This window comes from Lacerta agilis, chromosome 1 (genome assembly GCF_009819535.1).
Source record: "Lacerta agilis isolate rLacAgi1 chromosome 1, rLacAgi1.pri, whole genome shotgun sequence".
NCBI classification, from domain to species: Eukaryota; Metazoa; Chordata; class Lepidosauria; order Squamata; family Lacertidae; genus Lacerta; species Lacerta agilis.
Window position 1 is genome coordinate 83,492,352 of NC_046312.1, and position 17,556 is coordinate 83,509,907.

The 17,556-nt window shown below is 47.4% G+C and overlaps 1 protein-coding gene across 2 annotated transcripts in view; it reads left to right on the forward strand.

Moving 5' to 3' along the window:
* Positions 1 to 17,260, forward strand: part of WNT6 (Wnt family member 6) — a 39,058-nt gene extending 21,798 nt beyond the window's left edge. The window contains exons 2-4 of one of the 2 annotated variants that reach the window (XM_033160657.1): positions 9,024 to 9,239; positions 13,598 to 13,899; positions 16,320 to 17,260. In XM_033160657.1, coding sequence (XP_033016548.1) covers positions 9,041 to 9,239; positions 13,598 to 13,899; positions 16,320 to 16,781 — 963 coding nt within the window. In that variant the 5' untranslated portion in view covers positions 9,024 to 9,040 and the 3' untranslated portion in view covers positions 16,782 to 17,260. Of the gene's footprint in view, positions 1 to 9,018; positions 9,240 to 13,597; positions 13,900 to 16,319 lie in introns of both variants that reach the window. The other variant, XM_033160647.1, reaches the window with a different exon arrangement.
* The last annotated feature ends 296 nt before the right edge of the window (positions 17,261 to 17,556 follow it).

A 17,556-nucleotide genomic window follows, 5' to 3' on the forward strand; every position in this document is an offset into this window, starting at 1 on the left:
AAAGTCCCCCATGATATTCTCACGAGGAAGCTGATAAAATGTGGGTTTAAAGAGGTAACTTAGGTGGATTTGTAGCTGGTTGACTGACCAAACCCAAGGAATATTCATTAATGGTTCTTCGTCATTCTGGGGAAAAGCGACAAATGGGGTGCCTGGGCCCATTGTTGTTCAACATCTTTATAAATGACTTGATTGAAGGAATTGAGGGGATACTCATCAAATTTGCAAATGACTCCGAACTGGGAGGTGTAGCTAATGCCACTTCTAGTCGCCCACCAGGACTAGATGGACTTTTCCTTATCCTATTTATTTACCAGTATTAAACTTATCTATTCTGCCCATCCTCCAGAAAGAGTCCAAGGTCAATAATAAACCACAGCTGAAAACAGTTTAAAAACAAACTTCTAAAAAGATTTAACCACACTGGTGTCCTTATTATCCCCACAAGGTAGGCCTAGCTTAGAATGAGAGAGAGTGGCAGGGCCCACAACCACCCAGTCAGGCTGGTAGCTGAGCAGGGATTCGAACTCCAGTCTCCCTGATCCAAGGACTGGAACGCTCACCACTGCGCCGCAATGGCTTACCGAGCGATTTCCGGGACTAAGTGCCAGTGACCCCTGGCTCAAACGGAGCCCTTGTTTACAAAGCATCACAGGAATCCCTTATTACAGACACCGCGGCATTAAAAATAACACATTAAACACCTTTCATTTCAGATGCAGATTTTGACTTTTATGCGGGGCGCCCCGTCGGTGAGCTTTCAGATGCGCGCGTGCATGTTTTCTATACTTGTGCCCTGAAAAGTCTCCGGAGGGGGGAACCTTCGATGAGGGGGGGGGGGGGGGCTTGGGCCTACTACCCTGAATCACACGCGCGCACACACCCCGCCGCTTGCTCGCCTCCCCAGCACCACGGCCCCAGAGAGGCCCCACTCCGCTCTCGGGGGCCGCTTTCTCGGCGCAGGCGGGGCCGAGGGCGCGGTAATTGCAGACCCAGGCGAGGTTTGCTCCGGGGACAAGCTCAGGCAGGGCCCCGCGGGAGCTGTCGGCTTCCCCCACCAAAGCAGTAGCAGTTTGGCAGCATTTTTCTACCCTCGCCGCCTTCCCGGGGGTGGGGGACGGACGAGAGCTGACAGCTTCCTGTTGTCTTCTATTTTTCCACCCCCGCGTCGTAGGTTAATAATAAAAAATAGCTGCGGTGGGGTGCCCGCACTTTTCTTTCTGCCGGTACCCTCGGCGCGCAGTGCGTTCTGGTCAGCGCGCAACGGGCGCAGCCGAGCTGGGACGGGGACGGGCCTTTGGCGCTCTCCGAGGAGGACCACCGTGGGTGGGAGGGAGAGGAGGGCCGCTGGCTGGGCGCTTCCCCGTCGGATCTCGCCGGGGTGAACCACAGTTCAGCGTTTGATCCTCAGCCCCGGGGCTTGATCGTTATGTTTAAAAGGAGGACAAATTGTCCCTGCTTAATGATACCCTTGCCGAGGCCAAAACTCCGGTGTGGCGCGCAGCGGAGCGACCCCCCACCCCACCTCGCGCCACTCCACCCAGACGCAGTAAAGTCTCGGCCCGAGATGCCCGGGCTCTTTAGGCCCAGGAACCTGCTTTCCATGGTGATGCTCTGGCCTCGAGGGACTGGGACCCTGCTGTCATAAAGTTCAGTGGGTGACCTTGAGCCAGCTGCAGCCCCTCAGACTATCTCACCTGGCAGGGTTGTTGCGATGATGAAATGCGGGGGTGGTAGGAGAACAACCTATCCCTGGACTGGGGATCCTTTTCGAGATGGAAGGATGCACTCCACACTGGGCAACATTTTATTCAAGGGAGGGCACATGTGGGTGGTGGGTGAGGCCACAGGCAAAAGTGGATGGAGCAACCAATGTAAATATGTAATAAATTAAAGCTGTATGTAATAAATTAAAGCTGCTTTGAGCAGCCACAAAGCAATTTTCCTCCACAACTGAATATAACTGCGACCAGGTAAGTCCCTCCATGTCTGATGAGCTCACAGAGGTCCTTTGTCAAGTACCCTTTTCTGGGCATCCCTACCTTCAAAAGTTGGGATGCGGGGGCGCTGTGGGTTAAACCACAGAGCCTAGGGCTTGCTGATCAGGTCGGCGGTTCGAATCCCCACGACGGGTTGAGCTCCCGTTGCTTGGTCCCAGCTCCTGCCCACCTAGCAGTTCGAAAGCACATCAAAGTGCAAGTAGATAAATAGGTACCGCTCCGGCAGGAAGGTAAACGGTGTTTCCATGCACTGTTCTGGTTCACCAGAAGTGGCTTAGTCATGCTGGCCACATGACCCGGAAGCTGTACGCCAGCTCCCTCGGCCAGTAACGCAAGATGAGCACTGGTACCCCAGAGTCGGACACGACTTGACCTAATGGTCAGGGGTCCCTTTACCTTTACCTTACCTTCAAAACTTAGGCAGATGGCTGCAGGGAAAGGGGCCATCTCTGCAGTGATGCCCTGTTTATGGAAGTGCCCTCTCAGACTTGTATGCCTGGTTCAGCCTTTGTTACCTTTTAGACACCAGGCCGTCCTTTCCCACCAAGCTAATTACAACAGCTTGGGCTGTTTTTAGAGTTTGTTATCTTTTTATACGCTTTTAAGGGGTGCTTTCTGGCTAGTTCTGGAGCTTGTATATTGTTTAGGATTCTAGTTGTGAGCTGCCTTGAAGATTAGAAATATTGGGAAGTAGGTATATGCTTGTGTGTATCCATGAAGGAGAGATTTTCAGGCCTACATAAACTCCAGCACCTCATGCTGCAACTTGCAGTATGTGTGTGTTGCTGGAGGAATAGAGGGAGTTTTGATAATCCCCCCCAATGTCACCTCAGCCCTCCCAGTTGTTACCATAGTTGCTCTCATGATTCTAGAGCCTATGGGATTCCCTTTAGCTTGACTTGTATTACTTGATCCTAAAGGTAAGAGATAACCTAGCAAATTGATAATATAAAGCTTGTTTTCACTTTCACACACACATTGCACACACACTAGAGGTCTGGCCTTACATATTTTACACTTTTTGTATTGGCGAACAACACTCCACCCCCAATGTGGACACCAACTGAACATCACAAAATGTAGATTTATTATCCCTACAGACTTAAGTTTTCTTTTGTACGTGACAATCAGAATGAGTTAGTATAAGCTGCTTTTAGCCCTAATTCTATTTCTGTGGTGACTATTATCTGTTCGGATACTGTGGTATTTTCCCCTGCAGTTCCATTGTCACCTGGCTAAGAACAGGGGGAGCAATGGACCCTCCTACATACTGCTGGGCCTGTAAAAATTACAATAGCAGCATGGACTTAACCCCCCCCCCCAAACTGCTCCCATGCTGCAGCTGTAGCATGCCTAGCTCTACAATTCTATGATCAGGGGTGCCTGCTTGAATAAAATATGGGGGGGAGGTAATCTCCACCCTGCACAATAGATCACAAGATGCGGCACACTATTTGAGTGGTAATGCCCATCAACTTGGGGGGCAGCCCCCTCAAATATTTTATTGTGGTTGAAGGAACCTTAGCCCCTAGGAGTTGACTCCTATATGATACTATATAAGGGGCACCTGTAGCCCACATTTTTAAAAATGGCTGTTTTCTCCTCTGTTTTACTCAGTGCAGACCTATGAGATGTATTTGAAAAGAGCCCTGCTGTCCCTATACATTTGACTAAGATCCCAAAGGATTGCACTCCAGCCCTTGTGGCTGGAGAGAAACGTTTTGAGAATGGTCGGGTAGCTTTGTCCAATGCTGCCTTAAACGTATAGACTGGACAATGCATTCAGTGCACAAGGAGTGGAGCGTCAATGTCCTGAGCAGGTGACTGCCTCTCTCCATGGTGCTTATTCAGCTTCAACCCTTCTCCATCTTTCGGTACCCATTGACTAGTCTTATTCATGGCTGCATAGGACTGCTGCTCCAAAATCCGCAAAGATGCAATAGTTTATAATCAATTAATGATTTGTATTAGATATCATGAGACTAGCATTTGGGTTTCTTTGTTACCTTATCAAGCTCCCCATCCCCTCTTTTCTTTGCACAGAAGTTACACATCTTGTACTTGTGATGTTGTGTCGGCTATGGCATATATCTAGCAAATATCTAGTTTGTCTCATGGTTCAACAAAGCTCCAGCTCAAGGGCCTGCTGTCAGTTTGCCCCTAGTTTTGTTGCAATATGAAAAATATAGTCTCAACAGAGTCGTATGGTGTGATTCTTCAGAATGTGTAGATTGGCTCATACTTAGCCAGACCCAGCAAAATTACAAATTTGATTTATGGAGGAATTTTTACATGTACCAATAAATGGCAAATGGACTGTTTACTCCTCTTGATCTGTTAAACTCAGGACACATCATGATGTTTCCCATGGCAAGGAAAACTTATAATGCACCATCTCCATGGCTATAGCTGTGTGTGTGAACAACACTTTGGGGACATTGTCAAAACCAGATGATGCAGATTACCCACTCTAATCTGAATGTGGGATTACATAATGCTGAGCACACATTCCAAATGGGAAACAGCTCAGAGTTGACTATGCACAGCTATGCAACCCAACGTACATACTTCTGAATAAAGAGAAAAGTACAACTTAGAAGCTGTCAGTGATTCTGTGGAGATGGTGATGAGGTAGAAATGCAGGGGGTGGCAAAGCAGACAGGATGTGTGGTAGAGCTAGGGGACGTCCAGGTTAGCGTGCAGTATTTGCACCAGAATACTCTTCTTGGTTTCTCCTTCTTTGCTGTGCTTATGAGAACAGTGCCCGTTTGCAGTCCTTCCATTTCCTTAGCCTTACTGAAGTATGATGACCCTTCTGCATTTCCAGTCAGCACTCAGTGGTACTCAGGATTCCACCAAGTGCAAGATAGGTCTTATATATGTCCGATATATGGTATGAGGTTAGGCCTCTGGATACCTGCTGCTAAGGAGCAAGATCAAGGCAGGGCTGTTGCTGTCTTGGGTTTCACAGAGGCATCAGGTTGGTTGCTGTGGGAAACAGGACGCTGAATTAGATGGACCTTTGGTCTGATCCAGCAAGGCTCTCCCTATGTTATGAAGACGTTGCATGTTTTTGTACCACACCCCGTTACACAAGGGATGCCTCATTCTAGAGCTATTGCCAGCATGATGCAGAGCAGAAGCAGTTCATGACTGGATCATAATGGACGACTATGAAGATAGGACAAATAGAAAGTGCAGCGCTGCCTGCGTGGTCTCATTCACAAGCACAGTCATTGCTTTAAGAGTTCATGGGTGGTGCACATGGATTCCTTAAACCCTGTGCTTTGTAACTTCTTCTCTGGACATGTACCCAGGTCACTGAGTTGTGGGACTGAACCATTGCTGGGAATCCCCTGGCTGCCTCGGCTTCCCTAGTGACTCATCTTCATTTTGATTCCTCCAGATTCAAACTTGCTGAGAATGGCAGAAGATGAGCCAGGCAATAAGGAGCCTTTTTGTGCCCTCTTATCCAACAAGATAGGCAGAGTGCCAAGTGGGGAAATCCCCTGTAAGATCTGTTAGCTCCACTATCTGGGAGGACTCTGAATAGGCTGACAGCCTTCTGAGTTTTAAGTGTTGTGATGCTGAGGTTTCCACTGAAATAAGCTGCTAGTTGCCGTATTTTTCACTCCATAAGACACATTATTTTCCTCCTAAAAAGTAAGGGGGAATGTCTGTGCGTCTTATGGAGTGAATGTGTGGTCGATCGCTGGCTCCCTTTCTGGCCCCGCCCCCTTGCCCAGGCCTCCATTGTTGAATGTTCTGCAGACGGAGGCTGTTTGTTTCCCCAGCAACATGTGACTGGCTGATGAGATTATCTGTTTGGAAACTGTAGAAACGGCTCCCTTTCCTTTCCTAAAGAAGCTGCAGAACTGTGAGTTGAACCCAAAAACCAGGATTTTTTCCTTTTGCAAAGTTAGCTCAACAACTTTGAGCTGATCCTCAAAAAGGGGGGCTTTTCCCCTTTGCAAAAGAAGCTGCACAACTGTGAGCTGATCCCCCTCAAAACGGGGCTTTCCTCCCTTTCCTCCTCTAAAAACTAGGTGCATCTTATGGTCAGGTGCGTCTTATGGGGTGAAAATACGGGCGTATGCCACTGTTAAGCCGCCTGCCACTAGACAAAGAATGTACAATAATGAAACACTGGGCACAGCAGATTAATGTTATTCTTTGCCTTCCTGGTATCAATCCATTCCTTAGCCCTGTCTCAGATACTGTACTGTACTTAAATGCATTGTATTGCATGTTGCAGAATGAAAAAGTTGCATGTGTCTTTGATGGGTAGTAAATATGATGGAGGAAAATGTTCAGCAGTTGATGCACAAGGAAGCATGTGGGCTACACCAAGTGCCTGAGCACAGGGAGCCTCACCAAACCCCCTTTCTGGCCTTTGAAATTTAGCAGAAACATGGCATATTTTCAAGTTCTGCTCCATGACCATGAAAGCAGCAAAATTGTTCCTTTTAGAAATGAACATTGAGATTATCTGAATGTTGCATGTGACGGCATATAGGTAAGACAGCTACCATGAAACAGATTTGTAAGTTTCTCCCAGGAGAATTGAACCCCTTGGATTCTAGGGTGAGGAGATTCCTGGGACTAATCTCCCCCAAAAGTTGACAACAGACACATTCTTAAGTGTGATGAGTAAAACCCCTGCACTAAGAATAATCTGGTAAACCAAGGAGGAAAGCTGGCATGCACCCAGAGCTCGTTTACTGGCCTTTATCATTTTTCAAGGCCAGTCAGCTGTTTCCTCACAAAGAAAGATGTTTTCCCTGTTTCTCTGGATTGTGCTGTTCCCTACCCCAGAACAAGCAACATTTCTAGAATTCATTAAGTTGTATCCAACTTAAGTCATACACAGGGTGGACCTATTGAGAACAGTTATTATTTATGCCTAAATTAAGTCAATTGATTTCTGTTGGTCTGCTCTTAGGTATGACTTGGTAAAATACAACCCACTGTGTTTTGTGGACTTGTTTTGTGGACTTGCATGGAATAAAGTGATAGTGAGATGACCTGTTCTTAGACTATACCACCTCACACTGTAGATACAGTATTTATTTTTATTTTTAAAACCCCACTCTGTCTATAGAAAACAAGCATGGCTGAAGAAGAGATTTAGTGTAACCCTTTCCTTAAGGTTACTACATTCAGGGAATTAAAAAATATATATGGGGAAGTATATAAATGACCCCCTCTTACCTGTAGTCTGAAGTACAGCCCAGAATTCTACAACCCCAAGTCTCCCGTTCTATTGTGTGTAGAATGGTTCCCAGTTGTGTAGAACAGCTTCCCAGTGACAAGTGAAAATCAGCCTGCCCTGGCCTAAGGGGGAAAACAAATCTCAAGTTATGTCAGAGCAATTTGCTAAAATCCCACCTAAAAGTCAACTGGTGGCGATTATTTTTTTTGGGGGGGGGTCATGTGAAACAGCTGTCAGATTGAGAAAGTGGCAGCTAGGAAAAGATGTATTAATGGTGGATGCTGGTTCTGTATATACCAGAAGTAATTTCATTGGCCAAGCACAATGCAGAGCTGGAGGGTCCTTTGGTGTGAGTCAGCATAGCAATTCCTCTGTACTTAAGCTGAGGACAAACCACAGGCAATGCGTGCTTTTTGCCCTGTTAGTGAGTATTCCCAGGGCATCTGGTTTGCTATTGTTACAGACATCAAGTGTGCTTCAGCAGATGTTTTTGTTGTAGTAGTTAGGTATTTTAGAACTTTTGTAATCCATTCTTCACCTAAAGGGCCCAGAGCAGAGAATACATATTAAAACAATACAATACAAAAATATATATAATTCAAAGTACAGTAAAGTCACCAAGGAGGAGCAGAAACAATATGCACTTAGGATGCTCCTCAGAGAATGAGGTTACCGTAACCCTTATTCCTGGGACTTTAGCTGGGATTTACGTCACTCATTCATATTCCTTGAAAATACAAACTGTCAAACTTTGAATACAATAAAGTGTTTTTTTAATTACTTGTAAGAGCATTTGTATTGTAAAATACTCGACCCCAATGCTTTTTTAAAGTTGGCTTTGCATCCTTTTAGAAGATTGCATTCTATTCTGCCTCTTTTTCTCATTAGTCAGTGTAAGTTATTTGAGTGTCACCTACTCTAAAACCTCTAGGCATTACTATGAACAAAATAGGAAATAAAGCCCATAAATATGATGGACTTAAAAAGGAACATCAATAATCCAACCCAAAGTTATGTAGGGGAAACCTCCCTGCCCAAAACAACAACCCCAATAAAGAACAATTGTCAGCTAGAAGATGTGGACTCAAAACCCCTAATAACTGTGCCACTATTAAAACTAATAAAATTGCAACAAATTTACTACAAATCAGGGGGGAAATAAAAAAATGTCTTCTTGTTTCTAGACTGGCCTTGCGTAGACATCTGGGTTCAGTGGATAATTTTGTCATTTTGGGGCTTTCCCAGATGGTTGCTATTTGCAGGTGGGATTCAATCACCTACTGGCAAATTAAGGTTGCACAATTAAAGCTGATTGGAAGGTCTTGCACAACAAACCTGCTTCCCCAAAAGACCAGACTTTTTGAGAGAAGGAAAGTGATAGAAAAATTCACTGGGACGTGGGGGTGGCCAAGGGGTGTAGCCCATCCCCCCAAATCCTCATAAAGTATTGTAAAGCATTGGAAATACTCAATTAACTGAGGTTCTGCTTCCCACACCCAGCAGAAGCCTGACCCCCCCAAACAAAAGCCAATCTCCCAACAAAAAGCTCAACTGGCTACGCCCACGCATTGGGAGGTGTGGAATAACACTTGCCTTGATGCTACATCGTCTAGCTTCCCTGCATAAGATCAGAATGAATGCTCATTAAATAGCCAACATCGTCTAAACTCCCTGCAAACAAATCAGGATTAATGCTCAGTGAAAAAGTCCCCTGGAAAACACCCAATATCTTTGATGCCTATCCTAGGCCTAACCATTTCTATGTAGCTAGAGTGTTTCCTTGTCTTTTCCCTCCAACCTCTCCAGGGCAGTGGGCAGCCCATTGGTCATGGATCCCAACAGCATCTGCCGGAAGACCAAGCGGCTGGCTGGGAAGCAGGCTGAGCTGTGCCAGACGGAGCCTGAGATCATGCAGGAAGTGGCCAAGGGGGCCAGGCTGGGCGTGCGGGAGTGCCAGTACCAATTCCGCTTTCGTCGCTGGAACTGCACCAGCCACAGCAAATATTTCGGCAAGATCCTACAGCAGGGTGAGCTGGGCAGTCTCTGTTGTTTGGGGAGGCAATTTCTCCCTTTGGGATTTTCCCAGAGACTAGAAGGCAGGTCTAGCTCTACCACTGGGCAAAGCGAGGCAATCACCTTAGGTGACATATGGTGTGGGCAACATCAGCATCTCCTAAGTCTACCCTAGCCACACACATACCAACAGGAGGACAGAGGATTGGATGCTGCACAGCTGAAACTGGTCTCTTGCCTTCCGGTGCAGTAAAAGATGCTAGCCTGTCAGCAGCTGAAGTACATTTCACCTGCCAGTCCAGTTGGCTTCTGTATGTTGACTAGGAAGGGAGCAAAATGTCTTATCCCAATATACCTTATCCCGATCAAGGGACACCAAAGAGAGAAGGAAAAGGGATATGTCTCAGAGGTACTGTATGTCAGAGGGGCAGGAGACCTTTTTCTGAATGGGCCCATGTTGGACTCATGCTGCCCAGGTACGTGGTTGGGATGCAGAACCAGCAGAAATGCTTTTCTGTCTGGTCACATTCATGCCATACATCTAAAGCAGTATCCTACTAAGCAGTCATGGCTTCCCCCAATGAATCCTAGGAAGTGCAGTTTATTAAAAGTGCTGACCACACAGAGCTGCAGTTCCCATAATTCTCTATGATAGTTAAAGTGGAAAAGGAGACCTGGTGTGCGTGTGACCTTCTGTCTATGCTTGAATGCTGAAGTGTACCCATGAAGAGAAGCATCCCCCCCCCCCCGCTGTGAGTACTGAGGCCTCCAGACAGCAACCAGATTTTTCAGTCAGCCTGCGAAAACTTCACACATCACCAGCTCCAACTTTGTGTGTACACAGAAAATACATCAAGGTGCGAAGTAGTCTGCATTCTGCATGTCAGTTGCCACATGCATTTCATAATTTGCATGAAACGTACATGTCTCTGCAGCTGTTGCATGTGATGATACACACAAGGGTTTCAAATCATTTCCAGCACCGAAGTACTTTCCATGTTGGAAAATTTTGGGAAGAAACCTTTATATGCTCCAAGCCCTACAACTAATTTCATTTATATCATTTATAAGGGAAGAAGGGTTATCCATTTTTTCTGAAGGGCTGCAACATGGTTGGTTGATTAATTGATTGAAGCCTTTTTGATCAATTAAAAATGTTCCTCCAGGCAGCAAATATTTAAAAAACAAATTGTAATTATTTTAATTGCTAGGTACTTACAAAAAAACACAGTAGCAGGCTCTTCTCAGAAGCAGCCCCCCTTTTCTCATCCAAAGGAAGAAATGGTTCTTTTAAGATGCCTGTTGTGACATGTGCATAGATCATTGAAAAGCAAAGGAAATATGCATTTTATGTATAGCTATCGATTCATTCATATGCAAATACACACAAATTTAAGTGATTGATTTAAACACTTGATTTATTGACCAAGATTTCTTTAATCTGGGGACAGACCTCAAAATGAAACTGGATGCTGCCTTTCATTGCTTTGGGCATGAAATCAAGGCCAATCATGGAAAAAACAACACTTTCCCTGTCCAAATATTTTCTGCACTGGGGCTGGATGCAATAGCCAGTGTGGTACGGGAATTAGATGTTGGACTAGGACCTTTCTGGGAGCAGAAGGATCTGATACATTTTCCTAGGTGAGGGGTTGCTTTGTGTCTCCCCCTCCCCTCGCTCCCACAGAAGGCATGGGACAACACTGCATTAGAGTATGTGAGGCAAAGGAATTGCTGGGTCCTCAGGGCGGCACAGGTTATTGCTACAGGCCGAAGGTTTACTGCTATGACATGTCTCACTGTCCTTGTAATGAAGCAATTATGGGTGCTCCCAGACAATACAACAGCTTTTAATAAAGCCCAAGAATGTATCTGTGTCTGGGAGTGATTTACTGCCCCTCCCCCATTACCCCCCCCCCAATTAGACTGTGCTCCTACATGTCCTTATAGCTTCCTCCAGGCTTCCCAGCAACCTGACAGAATAGGGGCCTGGGCAATAAATAACACACACCCCAGGAAGCCCCCTTGCCACAATACTGGATGGTGTCTTTTTCCCCAGCAGCCCTGCCCCAATTGTAAGAGGACAGGCAGGTCAAAAGGACAGGGCAGGATCCTGCTGCACTGCCCTAGGGCCAGCAACAGGCACACTATGGGCACGACTAATGTTGTCAGGCTCGTAAAAAGGGTTCGTAAAAATAAGAGTCACCTTTTGGAGGAAAATTTTTGGACACCAACTTGGGAGGTCAGTGTTATAATTTCTGCCTACTGGAATACAAAACAAGTGGCTCTACACATCCCACTCCCAATACCTGCAAAAGTTTCAGGGTGAACACATACTGCTCTGTTTCTGATTAGTTCATGTCCCATAACTTCCTACTGAAATCCTATAACTTTAAATCACAGTTACTTGTGCTTTTGTTTTTCTTGATTTTGTTGTGCCCTTTCAGATGGCAATAATAGGCTACAGTAATACTGAGGAAGCATTGCAATGCAACGAATAAAGCAAAATGGTACAGGGATGGTCCAATATAAACCCACCACCAAAATGCACACACCCACCCCCCACCAGTCTGTAGGGGCTTGCACACAGTGTCTAACATTTCTACTGAGAGCACATGCTGACGATGACAATATTTCCCTTAGATATTTGATCTTCAGAGCCCTTTCCAGCCAGAGCAGAAGCCCATCAGGTGTTCGAAACCCACGGAAGTAAAAGAATGGAAGGCTCTTTCCCTTGTCGGTCATTTCACTCCCTAATTAGCAAGCTGCGGCATTGTGTTTCCACTCGCGCTTTTCCCTTGGACATTTATATGTCTTAAGGCGACGATTAGAGTCCAAGGGACTAAGCAATTTAACCTTGGTGGCAGCGGAGCATGGATAGAAACTGGATCGGGGGTGGTGTTGCTTGTGCAACGCAGGAAGGTATGCGCGAAGATGCTGCGGGCAAATGCATGGGAGCTTATTGCTGCCGAGCCGGGTAGCCGGCCACGTAAAGGAATGCCCTCCTGCAACGCAGAGAGAGAAGCCCGCCCGTTTTCATCCCGTCCTCCCTCCGTGTCCTTCGTTCCTGGTATCTTAGCACGGCGGGCGGCTCCGGGTTTGTAACAAGCCGGGCGACTGCTGGCAAAGTGAGAGGAGGAGGGCGGGTGGACGGGAGAGACTGAGCCCCCGGCGGGTGCGGCGCCTGGTGCCGGAGCAAGCAAAAGGAGAATCCCCCTTTGGCTGTGGCAGGTCCCGGCACGGCGAGGGATGCCTGGAACTCGTGTCCCGCGGCGGAGGGGCGACTGGCGCCCCGCTGTCAATAAGAATCCAGGTTATTGGGGTGGAGGAGGAGGAGGAGAAGAGAGGGGGGCATTCCAACCTGGCCTTGCCCTCCTGGTTGCCGGGCTCGGGCAGCAAAACAATTTCTTATTGGAGTAGATTGATTCTTCCACCCGCCGCGTTTTCCGACGGGCTGCTGAGCAAGAAGAGCTCACCCGGGCGGACACCGCCGAGCAATTCTCGTCGGTAGCTGCCGCGCATTTTTCGCTGAAATTTGCGCGGGGTCATTTCCCGCCGGACTGTGCCGGGTGAGGCAATTATGACCACCTCCTGCTCTGCCGCCCTTTGCACGGCACCCCAAGCCGCTGCCTCACTCGGATTAAAAACAAACGAACAAAAACAGCCCGTGGTCGCCACTCGAGGGGCAGCCTCTTGTCCAGTCAGCCGGCCCTCGTGTCCCCGCAGCGGGGAAAGCTGCAGTACTTCCTTCCTGTATAGCCCAGTCCCACGCAGCCTTTGGCAGACATTTAAAGCACATAGCTCCAAAGAATCCTAGGAGCTGTAGTTTACCTTTTACGGAGCTACAATTCCTAAAACCCTTAATAAATTACAATTCTCAGTATTTTGCGGGGTGGGGAAGTGCTTCACTAGTTTTAAAATGTCACCAGCGGGCCTACTGATTACAGTGGGCCTTACTCCCAGCATAAGGCTGCAACGTTAGACTTATACAGATAGCTGGAGTTTAAAATTAATATTGGAGGCCGAGATAGGCCTCTCTGCCTAATAGCTGACTGGAGGCAGGGCCAAGAGGTTCTTAAGCCTGGCAACTTAGTTCTTCAAGGAGCCTACTTTTAAAAACGTGTTTAACAACGGGGAGGCAGAAACTGAACAGGTGCACCACCCACCCCACTTGGAACTGCAGTGGGGGGAATCTTCACTGGTTGGATTTCTGCTTGTTATGATTTTTTAAAGGCCGTGCTTTTTGCCAGACTTACCCCTGGCAGGCCCATGAACTAGTGGTTTGTTTGTTTGTTTGTATAAACATTACTCCATTTGATGTTCTCCATTTCTTTCTTCCTCCCCTGCTCTGCCCTTTCACTCTCTTACACAGATATCCGGGAGACAGCCTTTGTCTATGCCATCACAGCGGCCGGTGTGAGCCATGCCGTCACCCAGGCCTGCAGCATGGGCGAGTTGCTGCCATGCGGTTGTGAGGCGACTCGGAGCCGGACGCCTCCTCTGCCACCCGCCATCACAGGGTCAGAGGGCTCCGCTTGGGAGTGGGGCGGCTGCGGGGATGATGTTGACTTTGGCTATGAGAAATCCCGCCAGTTCATGGACGCTAAGCGCAAGCGTGGCAAGAGCGACATTCGAACTCTCATTGACCTGCACAATAACGAAGCGGGACGCCTGGTAAGGGCAGCCTCCCCTCACTACTTGGGTATCTGGAATCCTCTCTCCACAGGCAACCCTGCCTTCTTCCTTGGTAGGTGGGGCGAACTGTGACAAATGCCCCTTTAACTTGCCAGAACATGGCCTGCTCAGGCTTAGCTTGGCTGCCCGTCACATCCTCACTTCTACTCCAGGGACGCAGCCCTGCCTTGTGTCCAGACCTATTTCTATGGTCAAGGTCATCACCCCAACTGCTCTCACACAGCTTGAGCCCTCATCCGGTTCTAGGGCTAAGGATTGTTGTTATGCATGTGCATTTGGCCATGCTCTGTTCCATGCAGCAATGGGGCAGAGTATCCTGTGGCCACAGCAGCATGCGTTAACCATGGTAGTCCCTTTTGCTTGCAGACACTGTCACTAGTGCTGCCACGTTATCTGCTAATACTGCACAAGCACATCTATATGTGCACATAAAGCTGGAGGTAGGGGCTTTAGGACCAACAAGTGGAGAAAATCAGTGTAGGTTTTTCTGTTGGGCATATTCTCTTGGGGTAATCTGTTGGTGAGTGAGGGGAAACAAGCAGTGGCCCAGAGCCAAAAGTGGAAGGGCCGTCCACCTCTTTTCTCCCCATTCTTTCTGACACCCCTTCTCTCTCTCTCTCTCTCTCTCTCTCTCCTGTCTCATACACACATACATGCACACACCTCAATCTCCTCTCCTTCTCTTCCCCTGCCCCCTTCCTCACTGCCCTGCAGGCTGCCAGTAATGGGGTAGATTGCTCATTCCAGAGGGCTGAATTCAGCGCTTGCAGAGGGATTAAAGAATTTGGCCAACAAATTAGAACAAGGGCTGCAGCCTGCAGTGGGTGGCAATATAGGGCACAGGTGCCACTGCCAGGTATTTGGCCATCCCTGCCTCACTGGGCCTCATTTCCATGGTACAGCCAGCCAGAGCTCCTGCCCCAACACTATGCCAACTATTAATTCATTTGGAATATGTATAGAACAACTTATATACTTTTTACTATCAGGAGTTGGAGGAACACTTCCCTGCCAGAGGATCCATACACAGCTATACCACAAAATCCCACACATCAGAGTAGCAACTGATTATTAAAAGTATACCCACCTCAAATTCATATCAAATTCATATCTAAAAACCATCCTTTAGCTCATCAGGCTTGCTTTAAGATGTTGTTCCTTAACTTTAGTTGGCCATCATTTTTAATGGTGCAAAAATGCTAGAGTTGGATGAAGTGTTTATTCCCAACTCTCCATCCCAAGCATGGACTTACCCACCCACATCAAACTCTTTGTATTTTCCCTCCCTTTCTGTAAGCTTGCTTCTGACTTCATGATTCAACCCTGTATGCCCTATAACCAAAGCATGTTCCATTGATAGGCTAGACACCTCTTTCAACCTGCCTTCATTGCCTGCCACCTGAATTTCCCTCTGTAATCTTCAGGTATCCTCTTCCTCCTCCTGCCTCTGCCTGTCTTTTCCATCCCCTCAATCAGTCCTGGGGCTCATCCTGGATTACCACCAAAAATATACTGGCTGGCAGAACAAGAAGATTTCATGATCCCCATCAGAACCATCAATTTATCAATGGATAATAATACACAAGGCCAGAGGGGACAGTTAGACAGTTTATGAACAGGTATGCAAAGCAGACAGATCTATGCACTTACATGCATAGAGAGCTCATGTGATGTAGTACTGAAATGTGGGAGGTGCGTGAGCCTGGATCAAATCCAGTAGGAACAAACTCTGTAGGGGTAGATTTAGGCAACTGGCAATTTCAACCCACCACCCTCAATATGAGGTTAATAATACTGGCCTACACTGCAGGGTTGTTGTAGTATTCTTGATATAGCATATGTAAAGCATTCCAAACATTCCAGGACTGTACCACATAAATGCTAAATATTACTGTTGTATTACATGCTCTCACATGTAGAAGAGGGCAACCCAGTCAGAGTCTTTTGTCCATATTCAGAATATGGGATGGAGGTAGGGACGGGGAACCTAGTTCTCCTATTATCTTCTTCGTAAGCTGGCTTCTAAAGCATGGTGCAGTTGACACCACCTCCCTCCTCTTTAGTGAATGTAAGGCACTGATAGGCAATGTCATTCTCAGGGTCTGTGGGCCAGAATAATCTGACTGTGGATGACATGCATTTTCATTTTCGCTTTTAGGCTCAAAATGAGCTTTCTTGCACCCTGCCTTCTCTTGTACTTGAAATAAGCCTTTGCCAACCTAGTGCCCTCAAGTTGTCTTGGGTTACAACTCCCATCAGCCCCAGGCAGCATAGGTTGATGGGAGTTGTAGTTCAGCTCTGTGGTGAGCTGATTTTGATTTTGCCATTTTCACCATTGCAGTGTGTTCTTGGAGGTAGGAATTGCTTTCTCCAATGGCTGTTTCTTTTCCTCTTTCCAGGCAGTGAAGAACCACATGCGGACAGAGTGCAAATGTCATGGACTTTCGGGTTCCTGTGCGTTACGCACCTGCTGGAAGAAGATGCCCCCTTTCCGGGAGGTGGGAGACCGCCTCCTTGAACGCTTTAACGGAGCTTTTAAAGTGATGGGCGGCAACGATGGCAAGACACTCATCCCTGTGGGACGGAATATCAAGCCGCCGGACCGGCAGGACCTCATCTACTCTGCCGACTCGCCTGACTTCTGCGTGGCTAACCGCAAGACGGGTTCGCTGGGCACGCGTGGACGAGTGTGCAACAGCACCGCCATGGACATGAGTGGCTGTGACCTGCTATGTTGTGGGCGCGGCCACCACGACGAAACACTTCTCCTGGAAGAGAACTGCCTTTGCCGCTTCCATTGGTGCTGTGTGGTACAGTGCCGGAAGTGCACGGTGCGCAAGGAGCACAGCTTATGCATTTGAGTGGGTACAGAAAGGACACTGGGCAGGGATGGCCCAGAGCACGAGGGCAAGGATGGTGCCCAACTTGCCACAGAATCCAAAGACAGGAAGCATAATCAAGCCTGCTATGGGTATGAGGGGACATGGATCATTCTGGACTGCCTTGGATCCCCAGAGCATGGAAATGGATTGTTTCTGAAACCTTGGTGCCCTGCAGTTTCCAGCACTTGTTGGCTACAACCTCCTCTGTGGCAGGCCCTGCTCATTGGCTGGACATACACTCCTAAAGACGGGAGACTGGTGTCACCTGACATTCTCCCATCACCACCCCCAGCATCTTGGTCCTATGCGGGTCTCTGACTATAGGCCATGCACAGTTTCCCTGGAGGGAAGTGTTGTGCCTTACTTATTAATGGATCTTTCCTGTGTTTGAGAGAACAGCAGAGGTTTCCCTGAGCTTGGCTGCTCACTCCCATGGCTTCCTTGCCCCCCTTCAGCTGGGGCTGTGGGAATGTTTAGGAGTGTGGATGAGTATATATTATTTATATATCTCAATCCCAGCTTGTGTGAGCAAGCTCCAAACTTAGCAGAGTTTACATTCCCTTTTAAAACACAGCAGAAAAACGTTTGCATAGGCTTGCTTAAGCCAGCTATATTCCTGGTATATTCCCCTTGTTCCCTCTTAAAAGTAGAAAGACACAATACTGATTATAAGATATAAAAGGAGTTTACTTACAGACATCCATGAGTTACAGTACATGCTTCAAGGAGGCAGACAAACTTAGATAAATGTATT